This window comes from Mizuhopecten yessoensis, unplaced genomic scaffold (assembly GCF_002113885.1).
Source record: "Mizuhopecten yessoensis strain PY_sf001 unplaced genomic scaffold, ASM211388v2 scaffold10533, whole genome shotgun sequence".
Classification (NCBI taxonomy): Eukaryota; Metazoa; Mollusca; class Bivalvia; order Pectinida; family Pectinidae; genus Mizuhopecten; species Mizuhopecten yessoensis.
In genome coordinates this window covers 21,517-46,183 of record NW_018408594.1, presented here as the reverse complement: position 1 = coordinate 46,183, position 24,667 = coordinate 21,517, and the positions used below count along the sequence as shown (strand labels likewise).

Below are 24,667 nucleotides of genomic sequence, written 5' to 3'. Positions count from 1 at the left end.
ATTGTGTGATAGAGTGATACACATCCCCTCCACTCACACATTGTGTGACATAGTGATACACATCCCCTCCACTCACACATTGTGTGATAGAGTGATACACATCCCCTCCACTCACAAATTGTTAACAAACTTTAAAAATCGAAGATGGATTTTGTTCATGCAAAATTAAGGACCAAGGGGAACCTACAAAAAAAGTTTAAGAAAGATCCATCCAGCACTTACTAAGTAATAGCAATAATAAACCTTAACTGTCAAAATCCAATATGGCAACAGGTCAGCCATTTTGTTTGACCTATCAGTCTAAAAGTAAACTTGCACAACTAGGGACCGAGGGGAACTTACATAGAAAATTTGAGAAATATCCCTCAAGAACTTCCTGGGAAATAGCGATAACAAACCTTAACTGTCAAAATCCAAGATGGCCACTAGTCAGCCATTTTGTTTGATTGACCATTCTCAAATAAAAACATGCACAATAGGGACCAAGGGGAACTAACATATTAAATTTGAGAAAGATTCCTCCAGTACTTTCTGAGAAATAGTGATAACAAGATGTTTTGAAGGACGAACACATTGACAACAGACCACTTTCACAACAAGAGGCACAGAGGCCAAATTTGGATATAATCCAGCCAATGTTACAGAGGAAGAAGGATTTTGAAGACTTAAACCTCCAATTCTCCTTTAAATCCCTGCCTCTCTGGATCCAAAGGGGCCAAACCCACCGTTTATACAAAATAGAGTCCCCTTATAGTCTAAGGATGCTCCAGACCAATTTAGTATAAAACCCTTTTTTCCCTACCGTAAAAGAAGAAAGATTTTAAAGTTTTTTCTCTATTTCCCTTATTGGGCCCCACTCCTTTGCCCTTTAATAAGGGGGGCCACCACCCACCATTTATACAAAATTTAGTGGCCTTGGCCTTAGGATGNAGGTTTTACCTCTATTTCCCCTATTAGGCCCCACCTCTCTGCCGTCATCCCTATGGTAGAATTTTAAAGGTTTTACCTCTATTTCCCCTATTAGGCCCCACCTCTCTGCCGTCATCCCTATGGTAGATCCCTAAGGATGCTCTAGACTAACCGTCATCCCTATGGTAGAATTTTAAAGGTTTTACCTCTATTTCTCCTATTGGTTGTGAAGAAGATTTTTAAAGATTTACCTTTTTTTTCCCCGATTTGGCCCCGCTCCTCTGCCCCCAGGAGGGCCACACCAACCGTTTATACAAAATTCTAACACGATTCGTTTGCAACACATGTTTTGATAGGATATGGACCATGTTCTAATCTGCAATAGAATCATGATCAATCGCACTTACACCACGCCCCGTTCTAACAAAAACAATATGGCTTCATGCTCACCTCTTAGCTAAATCCCGCTAATAAGACTAGCAGGCAACAGAACAGAAAGGACCGATGAAATGTATTTGTTGACTAAATTAACAAGAGGCCCAGGGGACTAAATAGTTCACCTGGTATTTTATTTTTCAATTTAAAACCTGCTGAGTACCATACAGGTTTATCAAAGGAGTACAAGAAACAAAGAAGAACTACATATAAATCTCTTTTGGTGGGAGAGACACCAAGAAAATGAGTTTCCATGTTATGTCCCAATTTTCCATCTATTAATTTCCCTTTGCCCAAAGATTCTCTAGAACAAGTTTGGTTAAAATCCCTTCAACGGTACAGAAGGAGAAGGATCTTTAATGTTTTCCTCTATTTCCCCAAATGGGCCCCACCCATCTGCCCCAAAGAAGGGGGCCCACACACCTCAGTTTATACAAAATTGATTATTTTGTCCCTTAGCATGCTTCAGACTGCATTTGGTTTTAATTCCCGTAACTTGTATAGCAGGAGAAAAAAAATCCTCTATTTCCCCTATTGGGCCACGCCCCTCTGCCCTCAAGGGGGCCACACCCTCTGTTTATACAAACTTGAGTCTCCTTTGTCCAAAGATGCTCTAGAACAAATTTGGTCAAAATCCTTCTATTGGTTGAGAAGAAGATTTTTAAAGATTTACCTATTTCCCCCCTATTTGGCCCGCTCCTCTTCGGGGCAGATTAGTGGGGCCCATTAGGGGAAATAGAGGAAAACGTTAAAGATCCTTGTCCTTCTGTACCGTTGAAGGGATTTTAACCTAACCAAACTTGTTTTAGAGAATCTTTGGGCAAAGGGAATTGAATATTTATAAATGGAAGATGCAACTTTGGTACTTGTACTCCTTTGATAAACCTGAATGGTACTCAGCAGGTTTTAAATTGAAAAAATAAAATACCAGGTGAGCTATTAAGGCCCCTGGGCCTCTTGTTTTTTATAAACTTTGGGAATTTTACAGATGTTAACCTCTTCCAAAATCAAATATAACCATAGAACATGTTGGTAATAGCTAATAATAATGACAATTCGCCGTATGATTGACATGTTTAAAATAAATGACACGACAGAGTTTGACGCAAACCAAATGTTACAGCTCGCAGGCAAGCTTATAATATTAGGCTGCGAAAACGTACAACCGACATTGAAAAAAAATCGTGCTTGTTCAAATGTGAACGATGCACAAACCTTGAAATTCTGTGTTGACAATTACATGACCTTACCTGATTATGTCAAGAAATTAAAAAAAAAACTTTCCGGTATTGTCGATAAGATGTCGCCGAAGTCTGTGTCTGTCAAATACAACACACCTAGATAAACATGTATTCATCCGCTTTGAATTAAAATGTGCTCATGAATAACTATTTCAAATATGACAAGAATATAACATAACAACCATGCTTTTCTTGTAAAATAAAACGGATCGTACATTATTTTTGTTATTTGACAGTATAAACGCAACATGTAAATTATGGACTATTTGTTTAAGCGGATTATTAAGCGATTCGCTCACATACAACAAAACGTATCGTGTTCTGATAAGGACTTTCGGTTTGCTATTTATTGGACGGAGTGCATAGTACAATGTATGATGTAGAAGTGGTCGTTGGAAAACCCAACTTGTAGAAGAATTTGAAAGGGTTTTCCTTTGTATACGCCCGTCTTTGACGGAAGTATTATGGTATGGGGTTGTCTGTCCGTCCGTTCGTCCGGCATAAACTTTTGTTTGTCCGGCAATCTCCTCCTACATTTTTCAACCGATCTCTTTGAAACCCGATATACATTATAATCATGGGGTCCTCGCTCCTTAAAAGCGTCTTCAACCGACAACAAGCGCGCGCGTCTTCAAGTGACAACAAGCGTCGCTAGACAAATTCTATAAAATACCGAATAAAGTAAGCGACATCAGAAGATATGTTGTTAATATGACTATAATACACCTCTATACCAAATTTCAATTTGTTTTTTGAAATATTTACCGAGTTATATTATGATAAATTGAATTTTACGATCTGGGGCATGGCACATGTGTGTATTAACCTGTACAGTTAAGATAGCGTCGCCAGACAATATCTTTATTTATTTTTTACTAAAGTAAGCGACATCAGATGATATCTTAATAATAAGACATTTATTGATATATACTCCAAATTTTATGATGAATTTATTTTGTACGATCGGTGGCAAGGCACACGTGTGTGAATAGAACTCTGCCGATCGTGAAGCGTCTTCAGGCTTTACCTCTTATATTAACCTATACAGTAAGCGATATCAGAAGATATGTTATTCATTTGACTATGATACACCTATGTACCAAACTTCAAGTCAATATTTGAAAAAATGGCAAAAAAATGACGATTCGACAGCGTATAACACATGTGTGCACACATATATAAGAACGTCGCATAGCTGAACACAGCCAGCCCGGATTAAATTGCTGTGTAAACATGTACACTGCTATAACATTGTTTTTGTTTTATTATTTGTTGTTTTCATCTTAAGCATTGAACTGTTTTTGTATGGTATTTATGATATATTTAAAAGTTTGCGCGGCCAGTTCATAGTCACCGGTACTAAACGACCATCGATTAATTGTTGCCTGCTGAATCAGCTCGGGAACTTGTGAGGTTTGAATTAGCTATTTCGAAATGGTTGTTTTTCAACCTTTTAGACAATCACTTTTCTGCGTACACCATCCACGGACTTTGACTTAATCTAATTCCGTGGTACATCAGAGTATTGAGACTGTTGAATGGGATAACCAGAGATGTATAATATAATGTATTATACGTCTCTGGAATAACGTACCTAAACCCTGAATTCAATCGGGAACTTCATAAGTTTGAAACTTGATGATTTGCAATTGTTGTTTTTCATTTTTTTTTGTAAAACACCCCGCGCTTGATCGTTGGTAAAATCTTTTCTGACCAATATGTCTTTCTATACGTGTTCTATACGACTCATCAATCTTTTGCGAGATAGTAATGGATTTTATATTAAATATCAATTCAATAAACTTTTCTTGTGTTTTTTTTTGTCATAGACTATGCATAGACTGATCTTTTTAGGGGCAACATCTTGTTTAAATATAAAGAACTATAGACGTCTAATTGTTAACGTAATTAATTACACCATTAGCATGTCAGTGAAATAATGTTTATACAACAGTATGATCCGGGCTGACCGTGTTCAGCTATACGATCGAAGTCCTACGTACATGCGTGATCAGACGTCTGAGCACACCTTCGTCAAATCGGTCGAGTAGCGGTCGTCGGATTCCAATACCACTTTACGGATATCAGAGACGTATAATACAGAGATTGGCAACTCACGCTGATCTCGCAAAAACATGCATGATCTCAATATAATTAAAATTGTATCTTCACATCGCTCCCGTTTACTGATATGTCGCGTTAGACATATCAGTAAACGGGAGCGATGTGAAGATATAACTTTAATTAGATTGGCATGATCTATGAGTGTTTGTTTTGACAGCTTATCGATCCTGGTGACGATAGTCTGGTCAGTGAGTTACCTGTGTGAGAATTCGATCGTGTATTCGTTAGTTCGTGTCAACATGTCACATATCCTAGATATATGGATCATATAAAGAAGCTGGTTAGAAATATAATGTTATATCTGAATACGTTTTTGAAATAAAAAGATAAACGAGAAAGGAGTGCCGGTGTCATGAAAGGAATTAACCCTCGCACATCACAGCCGCCATTTTAACTTGTATATTTAAAGTGTATTTTCATAGCTCAATTATCAAACTTTGCAGGTATTGTAACAACCTCATTTTAATTTCCTGGTTAGAAATATTATCAAATAATTAATTTCTGAAAACCTTTTGGAAATTGTCTAAAGAACAAAAACAGAGTTCGTGTTCTAATTTGTCATGATAGAAATAACCCTCACACATCAAAGCCGCCATTTTAACTTTTTTACTCAGAAAATTCTGTATTTTCATAGCTAAATTATGAAAGTTTGCAAGTATTGTAACAACCTCATTTTAATTTCCTGGTTAGAAATATTATTATTATTTATACGTCTCTGCGGATATGCAGTTGGAACGTGCAGAGGGGTTTAAAAAATAAGATTGAGAACACTGATTTTTGTAATAATTTAGTCAGGCGGACATCGTGGGCCTTTCGGAAAGTTGGTTAGACGACGAGGATGACTTAAGTGTCAAAGGTTTTGAGTGTTTTAAAACAGTTGTGAGATCAAAATGTAAAGGAGGTGGTTTATTGTCTATGTCTATTCAAGCCGTGGCTACGCGATTATATTTCTCTGGATTCGGTAGAATTAAACAGTAGTCTATGGAATAGACTTGATGGTAGACTTTTCCCTGATTAGAAAAGTGTTTATATAGCACTAACATATTTACCGCCGGATGGTTCTGTGTTTCATCGTGCTTATGATGAAGACTTCTTTTCGTTGTTAGAGAACAATATCGGCCACTATAGTACTTTAGGTACTAAGGTGTTTGTAATTGGAGATCTTAACAGCAGGACTGGCCGGGAACCGGACTAAATACCTATAGACGCGCTACATGACAGTGTTCATCGGCAACTTGACGGGTTTATTTGTTATCCTCAGGAGCCATGTGACGTCACGCGTAACTCAGAGGACTCGAAAGTTACTACGTTTGTTCGTAATCTGCTACAGCTATGTAAGTCAGCAGGTGTTCAGATCCTTAATGTGACCCGGATGGTAAATTAACATTTTGTAATGATAAAATGTCAATGTCGTCTGTCAAATGTTTTGAAGTAGATTGTTTCAGTGAACATTCGGATCATGCGCCAATATATCTAATATTGAATTGTCTACTGTTAGAAAACACTCAATGTAATTGTTGTTCTGTTAATGATAAGTATGCTACAGTGACTAACGTAGTGTGGTCAGATGAAGCTAGTAGCAAGGTAACAAACGACATTTATGATGCTAGACTCTTGATCGAAAGCTCGGTTGGCCCGCTTACTGACTCTAAAGAAAGTATCGATACATGTTTGAAAATTTTGTAGAATGTACTCGTACTTTATTTGATAAATCTTGTCTTTCCAGTAGAAAATTATTGAACTGTTGATGTTCTTGACACACTATTACTTCTGTAAACAGGACCAGATAAGCTCTGGTTTGATTACAAGTTTGTAGATCGTTGTACAAAAAATAAAAAAGTGCATTATCAGTGTTTAATGGTGAGCGGTCATTGGCCAACAGAATAAGTCTTACACAGGCTAATAACGATATAAAGTTTGTGAGAGGAAATTGAGGCGAGAATATTTAAGAATGGAAGGGAACATCCTAAAGGATTTTATCGTAATTTTTGGAATCGTAAGACATGTAAGACTGGTGAAATATCATTAAATGATTTATTCAATTATTTTAAAGATTTGGCAGGTGTAGCGAATGCCAATGATATTATGGAAGACAAAAACACTGAGTGCCTGTATCCTGAACTAGATATAGATTTTAACATAGATGAATTATTAGAAGTAATTAAGGGTCTATCTAGGGGTAAATCTGATGGTATTGATATGATACTTAATGCATATTTTATTGAATATGAAGATATTTTTTCACCGGTTTTATTAAGGTTATTTATCTCTATGTTACAAATAGGATATTTTCCAGAGTCATAGGCTCAGGGCGTCATTATTCCTTTAAATAAAAAGGGCGATAGAAACAATTTCAATAATTATAGGGGAATTACATTAATTAGTCATTTAGCTAAACTGTTTACGTCGTTGTTAAATAAACGTCTGTTAAAATGGAGTAAACCAGAAAATATTGTTTCCGATGCTCAGTTTGGTTTTAAGCCTGGGTTTGGTACAAGGGACGCAATTTTTGGATTACATACAAAATGTAGTTTAATTATCAATTCGATAGAACGAAACAAGAAGCTTTAATTTATTGCGTTTTAATTGATCATAGTAAGGCATTTGATAGTGTGACACACCAGAATTTGTGGTATAAACTTTGGAGAAGTGGTATAAGGGGTATACTGCTTAATGTAATTAAATCAATTTATGATAATGTACGTTCATGTGTGAAATTAAATGGTAAATTATCCACCATGTTTGATTTATATGTCGGATTATTACAAGGGGAATCGTTATCTCCCATGCTTTTTTCATTATTTGTTAATGATATGGAAAGTGAATTTATGAATTCTAATTGTCAAAGTTATGAATTACAGTTGATAAACCTGTTTATGCTGATGTATGCCGATGACACAGTTTTATTCTTGGAGGATGCTACCGATCTTCAGCATATGCAAGATCGTTTACAGACATACACTGAAAAATGGAGTTTAAATGTTAATATAGAAAAAGAAAAAAAAATGTTTTTAGAAAAAGAAAAAGAATGCTACCTTCTGAAATTTGGACTTTCAATAGTAAATCTATCGAAATTGTTGATAAGTTTTGTTATCTTGGATGAGTTTTTAACTTTAGTGGAAGATTTACTGTAGCACAGTAGTCCGAATTATTCTGACGTTTTATCGACTTTTTTCATATCGGTCTGTCGTTAATCGACGACAGACCGATATGAAAAAAGTCGATAAAACGTCAGAATAATTCGGACTAAAGATACAGTAGCATGTCAAGAATGGAAAGCATATTAACACTTGAAAAGAAAATGAAAGATTTTGCCCTTAATACGGAAACTAAAATGTCGTTATTAGATACATATGTTGCATGTATATTGAATTATGGGTGTGAAGTTTGGGGTCATAATGTATCGCAACAAATTAAAAAAATCCATCTCCTTTTTCTCAAAGACCTATTAAATGTTAAGAAAACTGTCAATACTTCTATGGTTTACTTTGAAACTGGGAGATATTCATTATATGTGCAACGTAAAATGGCCATAATGAGATATTTGCTAAATATTTTAAATACTCATAACTGTTTTAAAATCATGTTACGACGCATTAGTCGAATTGAATGTCAGAAAACCTAATTGTAAAATTAATTGGGTTTATCAAATTAAGCATGAGCTATGTAGTTCGGGTTTTAATTATATTTGGACTTGCCAATATGCTCAACGTGTTCATGATGTATTTATCTAAGAATTACGCAGTGCTTTTGATGCATCTTCAAAATGTTGTTTGTACAAGCATCTTGTTGATACTTTTTGCATCCAGTTCTATCTGACTAAGCCCATTAATTTAAGGGTAAACACGTTATTGAGTCAATTTCGCATGCAAGCACACAGTCTTAACATAGAATCTGGGCGATATAATAATATTCCAAGAGGTCAGAGAATATGTACAGCCTGCGATAAAAATGTTGTCGAAGATGAAGTTTATATTGTACTACTTTGTCCTGCATATTCTGATTTAAGAAAAACATACATCAAACAGTATTATTATCGACATCCAAGTGTCTATAAACTAATATATTTTTTACCTGTAAAAGTGTTAAATCTTTTAAATAAACTGGGTAAATATTTGTGGCACGCTACTGCTAAAAGGAAAATTCTCCACGCTCAGTAGTGATATCATATTAAAATATTATTTGAAACTACTTTTTTATAAGTGTACATGTATAATAATAGTTATTTAATATTGGTAAATAGCACGTTTAATAGTACTTTAATAACATTCCATGGTTCTTTCTGGCTGTTTGAAGTTATATGTGGTGTTTGCATTATGATGTTATCAATTCATGACGTCATATATATGCATGTAGTAACGTCACATATATACATGTAGTAACGTCACAAATATAGTACCCTAGGGCCTACAAACTTTTAAACATATGCTGTGTCAATTGAGCTACATGGTTGCCAGCAATCAACCTAATCCAGTTCCTCTACATTCTCCCATTCTTTTTTCAGGTGGCCATCTTTAATCACGAAAACAACACTATTTATAACCCAGGTTCGGATATTCCCTTGCCAAGCAATAAGTACATCGGATGCTTGAGACTATTATAACATTCTCAACATGCAATGTATCTAGTATGCTTTGACTGACGACTCTTTGAAACAAAGGAAATTAATGTTAGGTCTTGAACAAATATGTGTATACATGACTTACCCTGCATGCAGTGCTGTGAGTCATTTCTATAGCCCACTATCATCAGATGCATGGCGTGCTATTGTAAACACCCTTCGTCCATCTGTGGTCTGTCTTTTTGTTCATCCTGAAACAACTTTTGATTGCTCAGAAAGTACTTCAGGGATATTTTTCAAATTTCACATGAAGACTCCTCATGGTTCCTATTGATGCATATCAATTTTTGGAACTAATCACAAAATCAAGATGGGCAACAGGTGGCCATCTTGAATTTTGAGTTAAAGTTTGTTAGCGTTATTTCTCAGAGAGCGCAAGAGGCCTCTTTTGAGAGGGCTCTTTCTCAAATTTCACATGAAAGTTCACCTTGGTGCCTTCTTAAAGCTTGTTAACGCTATTTTTCAGATAGTACCAGAGGGATATTTCTAAAATTTAATACGAAATTTCTCCATTGTCCATAGTTTCACATGAAATTTCGGAACTGATCAGAAAACAAAGATTGGCAACAGAGATCAATCTTGAATTTTGAGAGTTAATGTTTGCTAGCACTAGCACTATAAAGTACTACAGGGATATTTCTAAAATAAAACAGTCTGGTTCCCCATGGTCCCTAGATATCCACATTGAATTTTGGGACATACAGGGAAATCAAAGACAGCTGAAAGGTAGCCATCTTTGATTTTGAGAGTTAAAGTTTGTTAGTGTTATTTTGAAAGTACTGCAGTTTTCTTCTTTTAAATTTCACATGGAAATCAAAGACAGCTGAAAGGTAGCCATCTTTGATTTTGAGAGTTAAAGTTTGTTAGTGTTATTTTGAAAGTACTGAAGTTTTCTTTTAAATTTCACATGGAAATCAAAGACAGCTGAAAGGTAGCCATCTTTGATTTTGAGAGTTAAAAGTTTGTTAGTGTTATTTTGAAAGTTTTCTTCTTTTAAATTTCACATGTTATTGGTTTCCCACAAGAAGGTTTCCCACATGTAGGTTTCCCACATGACGGTTTCCGGTGGGCCTTACTTTTTACATATTGATCTTTGAGACAGATCAGGGAAATAAGATGACCATTAGACAGTCATCACCAACTTGACAGATCTATCTCAGATAACAAATTAAAGTTCTCCTTGATCCTCACTAAGTACTGTGCTTGTCAAACAACCTCACATTGAAAGAATATCATACACAGAAGTGTGGAGCTTTGATCAAAACTTACCATAAGGTGCTATAACTGTTAACATGACCTACAGATATGAGAAAAGATCAATCTTATATAGATTCAATGAAGAAGTAACAACGATGGGTGTCAAGGGCCCCCTGGGATTTCTTTATTTGTTTTTTAGCTCACCTGGCCCGAAGGGCCATGTGAGCATATCCCATGGTGCAGCGTCCGGCGTCCGGCGTCCGGCGTCCGTCAACTTTTTCCTTTAAAATGCTACTTGTCCTGAATGGCTCAGAGGATTTTGACCAAATTTGGTCAGGAGCATCATTGGCCAAAGGGTTCTCAGTTTTGTATAAACGGAGGGTATAACCCCCCTGGGGGCAGAGGGGCGGGGCCAAATAGGGGGAAAATAGGTAAATCTTTAAAAATCTTCTTCTTCTCAACCAATAGAAGGATTTTGACCAAATTTGTCCTAGAGCATCTTTGGACAAAGGAGACTCAAGTTTGTATAAACGGAGGGTGTGGCCTCTTTGGGGGCAGAGGGGCGGGGCCAAATAGGGGAAGTAGAGGATTTTTTCTCTCCTACTATACAAGTGAAGGGATTTAAACCAAATGCAGTCTGAAGCTTGGTCAGGAGCATCATTGGCCAAAGGGTTCTCAGTTTTGTATAAACGGACGGTATAGCCCCCCCTCGGGGCAGAGGGGCGGGGCTAAATAAGGGGAAAAAAGGTAAATCTTTAAAAATGTTCTTCTTCTCAACCAATTGAAGGATTTTGACCAAATTTGTCCTAGAGCATCTTTGGACAAAGAAGACTCAAGTTTGTATAAACGGAGGGTGTGGCCCCTCTGGGGGCGGAGGGGCGGGGCCCAATAGGGGAAATAGAGGATTTTTTTTCTCCTGCTATACAAGTGAAGGGATTTTAACCAAATGCAGTCTGAAGCATGATTAGGGACAAAAGAATCAATTTTGTATAAACTGAGGTGTGTGGGCCTCCTTCTAAGGGCAGATGGGTGGGGCCCATTAGGGGAAATAGAGGAAAACATCAAATATCCTTCTCCTTTTGTACCGATGAAGGGATTTTGACCAAATTTGGTCTGGAGCATCATTGGCCAAAGGGTTCTCAGTTTTGTATGAACGGAGGGTATGGTCCCCCTGGGGGCAGAGGGACGGGGCCAAATAGGGGAAAATAGGTAAATCTTTAAAAATCTTCTCCTCAACCAATTGAAGGATTTTGACCAAATTTGTCCTAGAGCATCTTTGGACAAAGGAGACTCAAGTTTGTATAAACGGAGGGTGTGGGCCTTCTGGCGGCATAGGAGCGGGGCCCAATAGGGGAAATAGAGGATTTTTTTTCTCCTACTATACAAGTGAAGGGATTTAAACCAAATGCAGTCTGAAGCATGCTTAGGGAGAAAAGAATCAATTTTGTTTAAACTGAGGTGTGTGGATTCCCCTTCTTTGGGGCAGATTAGTGGGGCCCATTAGGGGAAATAGAGGAAAACATTAAAGATCCTTCTCCTTCTGTACCGTTGAAGGGATTTTAACCTAACCAAACTTGTTTTAGAGAATCTTTGGGCAAAGGGAATTGAATATTTATAAATGGAAGATGCAACTTTGTTACTTGTACTCCTTTGATAAACCTGAATGGTACTCAGCAGGTTTTAAATTGAAAAATAAAATACCAGGTGAGCTATTAAGGCCCCTGGGCCTCTTGTTCCTGAAGTAGTTATATTCCCTGTATAATTTGTGGAATGTATTATGTACTTTGCATTGATAAGGATATTTGGAAGTATCTTCTTCAAAATTTATTAATCTTCAGTAACAAGATATGAGATAATTCAGGAACCAATTAGTTTATATTATTTGATTTTTTAGATGACCTTAGACAAACAATTTTGTATGTCATCATGCATCAACCGTTCAATGTCAGAAAACAGTGACAAACTAAAGACATGTGTTTGAAGTTGCTGTAGAAAAAGAAAATGTTGATATATCTAAATTATAAAGATTCTTGAATTTTGTTGAGACATCTTGGCGTGAGTAAAGGACAAATTTGGCAAACTAAGTATTACCGTTATTGCTATTGCAGAACATTTGTTTAAGTTCTTTTCAAAAGACTTGTTCCATAAAATAACATTCTGCCATGAATATTACAGAATAATGTTGTTTAAAATTTGAATGTCTGTCAATAGCAATAAAAAAAGAAAACAGAAATACTTTGAGGGTCAAACTCAAGTTCTTTAAATTGGGAAGCTTAAACTTGACCAATATTGCCATTCAAGAGCTATAAGTTTACAGCATCAAAAGAAGTCTCCAATTTATAGCCAAAAGGTCTAGATCTAGATGAATAGCTTGAGAGGGGAGGTTACTCTCAGCTGGAAAAACTTGATTTGGTTTCTGTAATATTTAAGCGTTTGTATATTTCTTTTTTAGATTTCTGCAAAATATCTTTACCGACTGAACGTCTATACCAATGTTTCTGCTGTAACGTTGGTGTGTAGGAGGAAGTGGAAGGAACAGGTTCGGTATGAGTGAGGAGAGTGGAGACCAGGGTCAAAGTTCAAGTGTTCCCAAAAACAATAATGAAACTATAAATTCTGACGAGAAAAAGATTGAAGAAAATCCACCAGAAGATTTGACAGGTCAAATTCCAGAAGATTTGACAGGTCAAATTCCAGCAGATGTTATCTTAAAAAAGTGTTTGGGTAACAATTCAGGGGATCAAGGTGAGTCCGAAGGTGTGGATGAGGACCAAGTAACAGGAGTTGAATCCAGGGAAAAGACATCAGAGAAACGGCAGAAGGCTGTAGAGGAAAATTGCGATTCAGGGGTTGCAAGTGAGTCAGAAGGTGTGGATGAGGACCAAGTAACAGGAGTTGAATCCAGGGAAAAGAAATCAGATAAACGGCAGAAGGCTGTAGAGGAAAATTGCGATTCAGGGGTTCAAGGTGAGTCAGAAGGTGTGGATGAGGACCAAGTAACAGAAGTTGAATCCAGGGAAAAGAAATCAGAGAAACGGCAGAAGGCTGTAGAGGAAAATTGCAATTCAGGGGTTCAAGGTGAGTCCGAAGGTGTTGATGAGGACCAAGTAACAGGAGTTGAATCCAGGGACAAGAAATCAGAGAAACGGTGGCAGAAGGCTGTAGAGGAATATTGTCAATTCCTGGAATACATTTGGAAAAATTACAGATTTGGCCTCATAATGCACACAAGTTTTACGTAAGTTTTTAAAGAATATTTTATTTAAAGGTTGTGTGTGATTATATTGCTTGTATAGAAAATACCTGTATATTTAAAACTTTAATCTGGATAAGACAAAGTAGGACAAAGTAGGTCATCCTGTTGGTAATCCGAGTGACTCTGTCGACCAAACTGTTATGATTTCTACTCGTCCTGATCATGTTGTCTTGTTCATTGTCCATTTAAACAATATATTTTTAGTCCAGTTTTCGCTCTATTGGGATAACACGATTCTCCAAAATCAAATACTTTTTCAACATTACATTAAGCACAATTTCAACTTAAACCCAGCAATAGACAACAACTCATTAGTATCAAATATGTTGGGTATTTGACGTGTTTTCCATTAAAACTGTATTTTGGATGGAAAATATGTTTTCGATTTTTAATAAATAATTAATTTTCACACATGCATGACTACTTTTTCTATTAGCTGATAATATATTCTTTCACTTTGATTTTGATAACGCCTTGATATGGAACAGAATAATCACAATCATGATAAAATAATTGACTCTTGGGTCTGGCCCCATCCCTAGGGACTTGATTTCTGAGAGATAACTTTGAAATGGCTGAGATCCCTACCCAATAACCATATACATTGTATATACATTTGGTAGTCATAAATAGATAAATACAGTCATGATATTATAGTTGACCGAACTGTCTGGCCCCACTCCTTGGAACATCATTCCTGAGCTATAACTTTTAAACAGTTGAGATCCCCACCCCATAACCATACGATCACAATCATTTTATTAATTTTGACTGTTGGGTTTGGCCTCCACCCTAGGGACTTCATTTTCTGGACCATAACGTTGAAATGGTTGAGATCCTGAGCCCAAAGCCATATATACCATTGCAGGGCATAAAGATCCAGTTGGGTGATACAGGCCCTCTTGATCTTTTGTTTATAATGTTTATATAGGAGTCAGCAGTGCTTCCTTGAAAATCGCCAAAACAAGTTTAGAGTAGGAACAAAAGATTAAGGTTAAGGTACAAAATGTAGGGTAATCAGAAAACCACTTTTTTTAGAGGGGGGGGGGGAGGAATGGCTGAACACATGTTAAGTAACACCTAAAAGTAGATATGATTGGCTGGAGATTCCCAATGTGTTACTTATAATTTCATATTTTGATAATTCTTTGGCATCAAAGACATCATATCTACCATTGTCATTAACAACCTTTTGATTATATCTTTCAGGTTGGCCTTGATGTTGGGTTGGACTGTAATTTGGCAGCCTGTTCAGGACAGAATTTATTATCATATTTTGAATTATCCAAAACCCCCGGAGTTAGATCCTAATCAAATAACTGATTTCATGAAACAACACAAGCAAAATTCTCAATGTGATTTGACAGAACTTCAGGAAAAGTATACCACACTTCAGGAAAGTTATAGCTCTCTGGAAGAAGATATGTTGACATTACAGAATACATTACACACAAATTATACAAAATTAAATGAAACACTAGCAAAGCATGAAAAACGAATCAGTAACACAAGTTCGTCATTGGAATCCATAGGTTCGAATGTCACTGACTTTGAAGGCAAGCTTCAGCTGCAGACGAAGCAGACGCACCGCCTACAGAGGGATGTGGACAGCAACATACTCAAACAGATCTCCGAAGGTATCAGTATCATCAGTTCACTCAGAGCACTAGACAACATATGTAGGTTTGCACTCAATCTGTCCGATCTTCCGTCCATCCCTAGAGTGTGTCCGGGGCATATCTTCTATACTACTTCATCTGAAGTAACTGGATTGGGTATACAAGTACATCTTGGGATTCTGGAGTGTCAGGTTCAAAAAGTAGATCACTACGACTAATGGTTTGACCTTTGACCTCAACCTTTGAGAAAGTTTGTCTGGGGCATACCTTCTTAATGTGTGTGACCCTGGCAGGCGCGTAGCCGCCTTTACACTGGTACACAGGTGAATCCACCAAGATTTCAAACAGTAAAGCAAAAACATTGTTTATTGTACCTTGTTGCACCCCCTTGTACCTCTACCAAAGAGCTGACCTTGACCCGCTCCTAAATGAATCAACTCCGAACAATAGTTAGCAATGCCCCTGCCTAGAGTCTAGGTGTATGTTCTGTAGCTTAATGCAATATAGGGCTGAATGTGCTTCTTCACATTTATCTCCTGAGCACCTTTACCACTTTCAATTTGTCAGTTGTCATATGTGTTAAACCATGAGGGCCAGCAACATGTACTCAGCTATAGGATGTGTAGAGTTACGATGCAGTGGAGCTTGTTGGCAAAGAGAGGATGAAATATGTGACCTTGACCAAATTCAAGGTCATCACAGCTCGACTTAATAAAACAAGTTGACACAGCCTCTACTTTACTTAACTAAGAATCCCTTAGTTTGTTTCTCAGCAGTTTTGTTCTAAATAGATGTTTTTTCTTTTGTTTAGAGATATGGAAATATCTGTCGGTCATCGTAGCCGTTGGTGAGATCGGCCTGTTCTTGTATGTGATCAAGTTGAAGTCTTTGCTAGGAAACAGGGGCAGACAACCCCAGGCACTGGTACAGGTAAGTGGGCTGTTTTAATAAACAAGAGGCCCAGAGGGCCTGCATCGCTCACCTGGATACCTAAGCAATCATGGCAAACTATTCTCCAAATGAGATCAAGGGAATATGCCAGACCCCAAGGCCAATCCTTGTAGCATAGCTATATTAGATTTTTCATGCCCAGCAATTTTATGTATGGTTATGGGGTGGGGATCTCAACTGTTTCCAAGCTTTGACTCAGAAACTAGGTCCCTAGAGTTGTGGCCAGACCCCAGGATCAATTCTAATATCGTGACTGCATTTGTCTCTTTTTGCCAAGCATTTGTATATATAGTTTTGGGGTGGGGATCTCAACCGTTTCAAAGTTATGACCCAGGGGCCAAGTCTGCAAGGGTGGGGCAGACCCTGGGATCAATTCTAATATCATGACTGCATTCGTCTCTTTATGCCCAACAATTGTATATATAGTTTTGGGGTGGGGATATTAACCATTTCAAAGTTATGACCCAGGGGTTAAGTCTCCAAGGGTGGGGCAGTCCCCAAGGCCAACCTGGAAGCATATGTGCAATCATCTCTTTATACTCAGCAATTGTATATATACGGTTATAGGGTGGGGCTCTCAACTGTTTCCAAGCTGTGACTAAGAAACTAGGTCCCTAGGGGTTCGGTCAGACCCCAGGGTCTATTCTGATATCATGATTGCATTCGTCTCTTTATGCCCAGCATTTGTATATATAGTTTTGGGGTGGGGATCTCAACCGTTTTAAAGTTATGGCCCAGGGACTATGTCTCCAAGGGTGGGGCCAGACCCTAGGGACATCCTGGAAGCAAATGTGCATTCTTCTCTTTATACTCAGCAATTGTATATATGGTTATATGGTGGGGATCTCAACCATTTCCAAGTAATACATTTTATTGGCCCCACCCCTTAGCCCGGGGGGTCAGCCCCACCATTTGTACAATTTTGAATCCCTGCCTCCCATGAATACTTCCGACCAAATATGATCAATATCCATGGCATAGTTCTGCAGAAGAAGTCATTTATAGCAATATAACCAAATTGCCCCCTTTTGGCCCCGCCCCTCAGCCCCCTGGGGGGTCAGCCCAACCGTTTGTACAATTTTGAATCTCCACCACCTAGAGATGCTTCCAGTCAAATAAGGTTGATATCCATCACTTAGTTCCAGAGAAGAAGTCACTTAAAGCAGTATAGCCAAATACCCTTTTTGGCCCTGCCCCTCAGCCCCCTGGGGGGTCAGCCACACCATTTGTACAATTTTAAATCCCTGCCTCCCAGGAATGCTTTTGATCAAATATGATTGATATCCAGTGCACAGTTCTACAGAAGAAGTCGTTTGTAGCAATATAGCCAAATGGCCCCCTTTTGGCCCCGCCCCTAAGCCCCCTGGGGAGTCAGCCCCACCGTTTGTACAATTTTTAATCACCATCACCTAGGGATGCTTCCAGTCAAATTTAGTTTAATTCCAACCAGTGGTTAAGACGAAGAAGTCGTTTAAAGAAATTGTTGACGTACGTACGTACGGACCGACGGACGGACGACGGACGCCACGGTATGGCATAAGCTCACCTTGGTCCTTCAGACAAGGTGAGCTAAAAATGCTTTGACAATTCTATTTAGCTCATCAATTATTTCCTGATATCAGAATATAAACTGCCTGGTATACATCTCAATCACGCCTCTGAAGATTAATACATTGTATATATTTACTCATAAGTTGTCATTCAGTTTCATTGAGGTTTGACTGAGGGTACCCCTATAATATAAATAGTTGTACATGTATATATACAAAACTGTTTCCATGTTTTTACTTTAAACTGGCCAAAGCGGTCAGTTAGCTTAGGTGCATCTGTATGTCAGTCAGTCACCCTACATACCTAGCTTCTTCTGAATTTACAATAGGCTTACGTACAGTCATGGTGTTTTCATAGTAACATGTAGTGGTGTTTATTTTTGGTTATCAAGTTTCTTAAAATAAATTACCATAACCCGTCTCAAGGTCACAGGTTAACAAATTCATTAAACCATTGAACAACTTCTTCAGAACAAAGAGATGGCCGAGGGTTATGACATTTGGTTTAGATGTACATTTATGTATGTTAGAGTGAAGAGCTATTGAGCTTGTTCATGAGTTTGAATATTGCATCACTTGACTGACTGGTCCCTTTGTCAATCTACATTGCCTGTATATAAAATAAAATGTTGATATTACATGAACATATTTCCAAACTGATGAATGTTATTGTCAGTTTGGGGTAACATTGTGATGTAAAGCAGTAAGAATGTTAATATGTCCTGTGTAATTATTTTGTAATATGTGTTTTTCACTGCCAGCAAACAGATACAGTGGACCGACAAGACACAAACCGAGATGGACATGACAATCAGCCCCGGTCTGTTTTGAATGGAGCCTTTAAAACATCCACCGACAACTCTGTGTGTGTTCTCAGCTTTAATGGAGGTTCTGCTCACACAAAGCATGTCAAATTGTCATGGTCATTCTTAGATAAAAAGGTCAAGGTTACTGATGTTGTGATACACGGAGAAGGGGAAATCATTAACATCCCTCCTTCCAAGGTAAATGTCTGTCAAGCATTTAACCAGTTGGAGGCCTGTGACACAGCTTTCAATTATAGCTTGAATTTACAGGTTACAGTTGTTGCCCTCTCAAAACATTGCTGTATGTTATTAGCTGTTATGTTATAATTGCCCTCTGAAAACATTGCTGTATTTTATTAGCTGTTATGTTATCATTGCCCTTTCAAAACATTGCTGTATTTCATTAGTTGTTATGCTATAATTGCCCTCTGAAAACATTGCTGTATTTTATTAGCTGTTATGTTATCATTGCCCTCTCAAAACATTGCTGTATTTTATTAGCTGTTATGTTATTATTGCCCTCTCAAAAACGTTGCTGTATTTCATTGGCTGTTATGTTATAATTGCCCTCTCAAAATGTTGCTGTATTTCATTGGCTGTTATGTTATCATTGCCCTCTCAAAACGTTGCTGTATTTTATTAGCTGTTATGTTATAGTTGCCCTCTCTAAACGTTTCTGTATTGTATTAGCTGTTATGTTATAATTGCCCTCTCAAAATATTGCTGTATTTCATTGGCTGTTATGTTATAATTCCCCTCTCAAAAACGTCGCTGTATTTCATTGACTGTTATGTTATTATTGCCCTCTCTAAACGTTGCTGTATTTTATTAGCTGTTATGTTATCATTGCCCTCTCTAAATGTTGCTGTATTTTATTAGCTGTTATGTTATAGTTGCCCTCTCAAAACATTGCTGTATTTTATTAGCTGTTATGTTAAAGTTGCCCTCCAAAAACTTTGCTGTATTTCATTATCTGTTATGTTATCAAAGAACATGTTCAATTCCTGAATTCTTATTAGTTGACACCAATATGATAATTCTCTATCCCAAGAACATGTGTTCCTTCCCATGGCCAGACACCAGTCTATAATCTGTACTCATCATGGGATCATTGCACACAACAGTACTGTGCATGTCTGAACTTTCCAATACTAAATAGTGAGTTCAGTTGAAATTTTAAAGAATTTCGGTCAAAATTAGTGAGATTTTTTCTCTGCATTAATGATAAAGTAATACGGCATTTAAAGAACTGACGTAATACTGCATATAACACAGTGTTATCTCTGAGTACGACCAGTGTTAAACGCTGTGTTTATGTTTACTTTCTCCTAAACAACTGTATGGATTGTTACAATTGTTGGGTTGAAAGGCAAGGTGATCATATATGGTAATTTAAATTGCCCGTTGTCTAGGATTCATTTCCTATCATCCAATCATCTTTAAAGACTTCATTCTTGTTATCACCCATATACTACTTTATACCACCACATTTTCAAACCTCACATGGAGGTCCCCCATGGAATATTTAATTTTGGGGTGAGATGGGAAAACCGAGATGGCCAACAGGCAGCCATCCTGAATTAGTTAATGTTTGTTGGCGCTATTTCTCAGAAATTACTGGAGGTATCTTTTAAAGAGAATTGAAGACTGTTCACATTATTTCTCAAAATGTTATGAAGGGACATTTCTTAAATTTGACATGAAGGTTTTTCATGGACCTGAGTATGCATATAAAAGTTTTTGGTCTGATTAGAATACTAAAACACAGACAGGTGGCCATCTTGACAGTTTGACAGAATTTTTTGCAGTTAAGATTATCAGCAATATTTATCAGAAGTTACTGGAGGGATAAAATTTCACATGAACGTTTCCCTTTTCCCTTGTTATGCATATATTTTATTTAACATAAGCCTTGCTTCAAATAGAGGGATTAGACATTCAGGAATCTCAAGGTAAACATTTCTCTGTGGATGAATGACTGCTAGCTTCCTGTTTGTAATCTTGGAATTTATGTCAACCAGATTTTATGTCTACTTTGTGGGTCCGAAATAATCCCTATGAATCATACATCAGGATGAAAAGGAAGGTTTTCAATTCTATTTTTTTTTTTTTCAAATGTGTTAATTATTTTACAGTATGATAACATGTTCTGTATCATGATGGGATTCGTTGAGACTTGTCTCAGTGTAAACTCTTTGATTTTGAAGATTGTTTTGGTGCATGTTGACTTCAACGCCCGCAACATAATCCTGGAGAACCCCGAACGTGAGATAGGGGAGTTGAGGAGGACAACAGTTCAGGCCTTGTGGAGGATGAATGGTAGGTCACTAACACAAACAACAGACTATTAACTCCCCTTGTATATTAAAAATAGCCCCCCTTGTTTTCCCAAAAATATTTCCTTCCACAGTATATGGCCTCAGACCACAATTAATTCTACAATATGTTACTACCAAAGTTTTTTTTTTTTTAAACTTTGTGCATGGTCTGGTTCCTATTTCATTTGTAGATCTATTCAAACTGAACCTACAGTGAGCTTGAAAGTACATCATGACCAGCATTTAAGAAAGATAATTTCATTTGAATGTCACTACCCTGCATGTATAGGGGAAAATAGCAAAAATCACAAACTATCAAGTTGTGCAAGCCTCATCACTCATGTGTACTGCTGCAAATACAAACTTGGAAACCATGTCAGACAAAATTTAATCACTAGAATAGATATTGTTGAACAATGCTATGAAAAAAACTGTACATATCTGTCATAGATCAGACAGGAAAAAATGTCTAATAACCCACCTGCAATGTCCTTATGCACTACATTTGTGTACAACGACCCGGACGACAGACGCTGCGCCATGGGACAAATTCTGCAGACAACCACTACAATATTGACAGCAAAATTCCGCCGTTTACCAATAGAGTAAATATTTGCTCAGTTTTGCCGCTCATATTTAATTGCTATGTGTGTTGTGTTGTTTACAGACATTTCTTATGATAAATATGTCCTCATCACAGAGGGGAAAAAAGAAAAAAATATTCTGAAGCGAAATTTTCCTGGTACACAGTATGTAGTCAAGATACAAGGAAATATATTTTTGTGTTACAGCCGATGTCATTCTGTTTTACTACTATGAGGAGAGGAACGCCAAGCCTCTGGGTGATCAAGATCTCTACAGCTCGGATCTAGTGTCAGTCAGAACTCAAACAGAGCTCAAACGTTTGGAGGGACAGAAACGTTTCATCAGCCTCAATGGTAAGCTGTCTGAAAGACAGAAACAACACCTGCGTGGAGTGGTACAGACAAGGATTGGCTGATTTCTCCACTGAAAGGGACTGATGAAACAGCTGCTGATAATATAAATTGTTCAATCTTTGACCTAAAACAGTGAACTATTAAAAATACTTCCGTTTGCTTATCCTTAATTGGATGTACAATATTGACTTCAACACAAGTCAGTAGTATAGCGACCTTTCAGTCAGACTGGCACTGATTTCTATGGTGTGGTTGTGGAGTATTTATTTGCTATATCTGTCCCTGGAATGAGGTATAGGTTCAAAATCCTAGGTATAGAAGAAAAGTCTGTAAATGTCTGAAAGCTGTATAAGAATTTAAGACTAAAAGAAAATAAACCAATCAAACATGTTTAGCATACCAAATTATGCACGAGTTTTTGTGCAGTAAAAAAATTATCCATTTTCCTGATGATCATTGTTTTCCCATTGTAATGTTACACACTTTGAATCAGGCGTTCGACCTTTCTGAACTCTTTTTCTTGCCTTGGCTTAATAGAATATATATATAACTCCTGTGTGATGTATACACAAAAATCTCAACCTTGGTAAAAAAAAAAAAATATAGCACAAATGCTGAAGTTCAAAAATCTTCCTGATGGGGTTGACTTTTCTGTGTCTGTCTCACACAGAAGTGATTGAATATTTTCATCCCACATTTTCTTTCTGTAAAAAAAGTCATAAACACACTCACCTTGCCATCATCACAGAAAAATGAAATGTGTAATAAAAAATAGATGGCGTTACCCTGGTAACAGGATATAAAGTAATGACATGATGGTGACATGTCAGAGTAACAGCATGTGTGATCCATCATTCTCTGTGTATCTTCTCTGTAGCAACAATAGTAATGTACAACAGAGTTAAGAAGGGTTAAAAGATCAGTTCCTAAAGAATTGATCAGTGTTATAACACTATTTCTCATCAGATTATGATCATGAGGACACCTCAGAATGTTTATGCCTATTTTCAGAAGAGTTATGGCCCTTGATTTTCTTGCCTTTTCACCTACAATCACAATAGGTGACTGGTACCAATTCTGGTTGTTTTGCAGTAATTGGCTCCTGTGAGGAGAATTATTTGCAATGCCTTGTTATTCTTCCTTTCTTTTTAATTTGTTTTTGTTGGTTGTACATGTATTTATATAAAGTTCAGAACCTCTTTTCTATGCTAGAAGAAATAATCATAATTCTAAATATTTTGAAATAATGAAATATTGCTGAAAGTAAACAGTAAATTTGGCATCAAATCATGTAAATGTTACTAATCTTCCTTATAACATTGCTGTCAATATTGTAGTGTTTGTCTGCAGAATTTCTTGTAAGAATGTTGTGATCAAAACATCTGACCGAAGTAAGACATTGGTTCAGCAAGTGTTCGGTGATCTGTGTCGTTCATGCTCACGTAATTTAACAATAAGTTTAAAAAGTTTTGTATTAATAATAAATTACTTGTTTGTTCTCATGATATTGGCAGCTGGTAATTTGTATTTCCTTTAATATTTTTAAGAATATAATCATTTTGAACTTGTAGTCAGAAAGGTTTTATGTTTGTCAGTATACTACCTGTGACTAAGAATTCATAATGTAAAGTATTTATAATGTGAAGGATTTATAATGTGAAGGATTTTATAATGTAAAGGAATTATAATGTAAAGTATTTATAATGTAAAGGATTTATAATGTAAAGTATTTATAATGTGAAGGATTTATAATGTAAAGGATTTATAATGTGAAGGATTTATAATGTAAAGTATTTATAATGTAAAGTATGGATTTATAATGTGAAGGATTTATAATGTGAAGGATTTATAATGTGAAGTATTTATAATGTGAAGTATTTATAATGTGAAGTATTTATAATGTAAAGGATTTATAATGTAAAGGATTTATAATGTAAAGGATTTATAATGTGAAGTATTTATAATGTGAAGAATTTATAATGTAAAGGATTTATAATGTGAAGGATTTATAATGTGAAGGATTTATAATGTGAATTTTTAATGTTAAGAACTGATATAATGTTAAGAACTGATAATGTAAAGGATTTATAATGTGAAGAATTGATAATGTGATAATGCTTTTCTACAGATTGTAATTAAGAAATGTGCCTGTGTCCTGGATTGATTTGAATTGTCAGGTGTAAGGGAGGCTACTGCCATACTGAAATCTTAATATAGTTTGGTTTGGTTTACAGGGTTAAACTTCCATGTGTGTAATGTATGTGTGCTGGAGACAGAATGATGGTGTTTTTCAATATTACTTACCTGTTTATTGCTTGACATTCATATTAGTAGCAAATGCATTACAAAAAAAAATATAAAAAAAATGGTGTGAGGTGACAACGTTCTCTGATATATTGTGAAATCATAAATTATTGTGGGACATTAAATTTCGTTGATTTCGTGGATAACAAAAATCCACAAAATTAAGTCCCCACAAAAACATGCATTTGGTATGATATAGGTAGGGGGAAATCAGCGAAATATAATGTCCTTGAAACAACAGGCTTGTATATGAAAACCACGCAATTTTAACCCCACGAAAATAAATGATTCTACAGTAAATATTGATTGTAACAAAGATAATACACACCACAAAGTAAATACCTACCAGCTGGTTACTGATGTTTAAGTTTGATTTATTTCAGTGAATCTCTATGTAC

General features: G+C 36.6%; 1 protein-coding gene across 2 annotated transcripts in view; it reads left to right on the top strand.

Moving 5' to 3' along the window:
* The window catches only part of LOC110461012, a 38,957-nt gene extending 14,499 nt beyond the window's left edge, over positions 1 to 24,458 (top strand). The window contains exons 2-8 of one of the 2 annotated variants that reach the window (XR_002464073.1): positions 12,980 to 13,765; positions 14,993 to 15,420; positions 16,214 to 16,332; positions 18,665 to 18,907; positions 20,917 to 21,028; positions 21,478 to 21,632; positions 21,819 to 21,910. Coding sequence is in view for 1 of the 2 variants with exons in the window: in XM_021514276.1 (XP_021369951.1) it covers positions 13,074 to 13,765; positions 14,993 to 15,420; positions 16,214 to 16,332; positions 18,665 to 18,907; positions 20,917 to 21,028; positions 21,819 to 22,027 (1,803 nt within the window). In the remaining variant the exon portion in view is untranslated. Of the gene's footprint in view, positions 1 to 12,979; positions 13,766 to 14,992; positions 15,421 to 16,213; positions 16,333 to 18,664; positions 18,908 to 20,916; positions 21,029 to 21,477; positions 21,633 to 21,818 lie in introns of both variants that reach the window. The other variant, XM_021514276.1, reaches the window with a different exon arrangement.
* Positions 24,459 to 24,667: the final 209 nt, after the last annotated feature.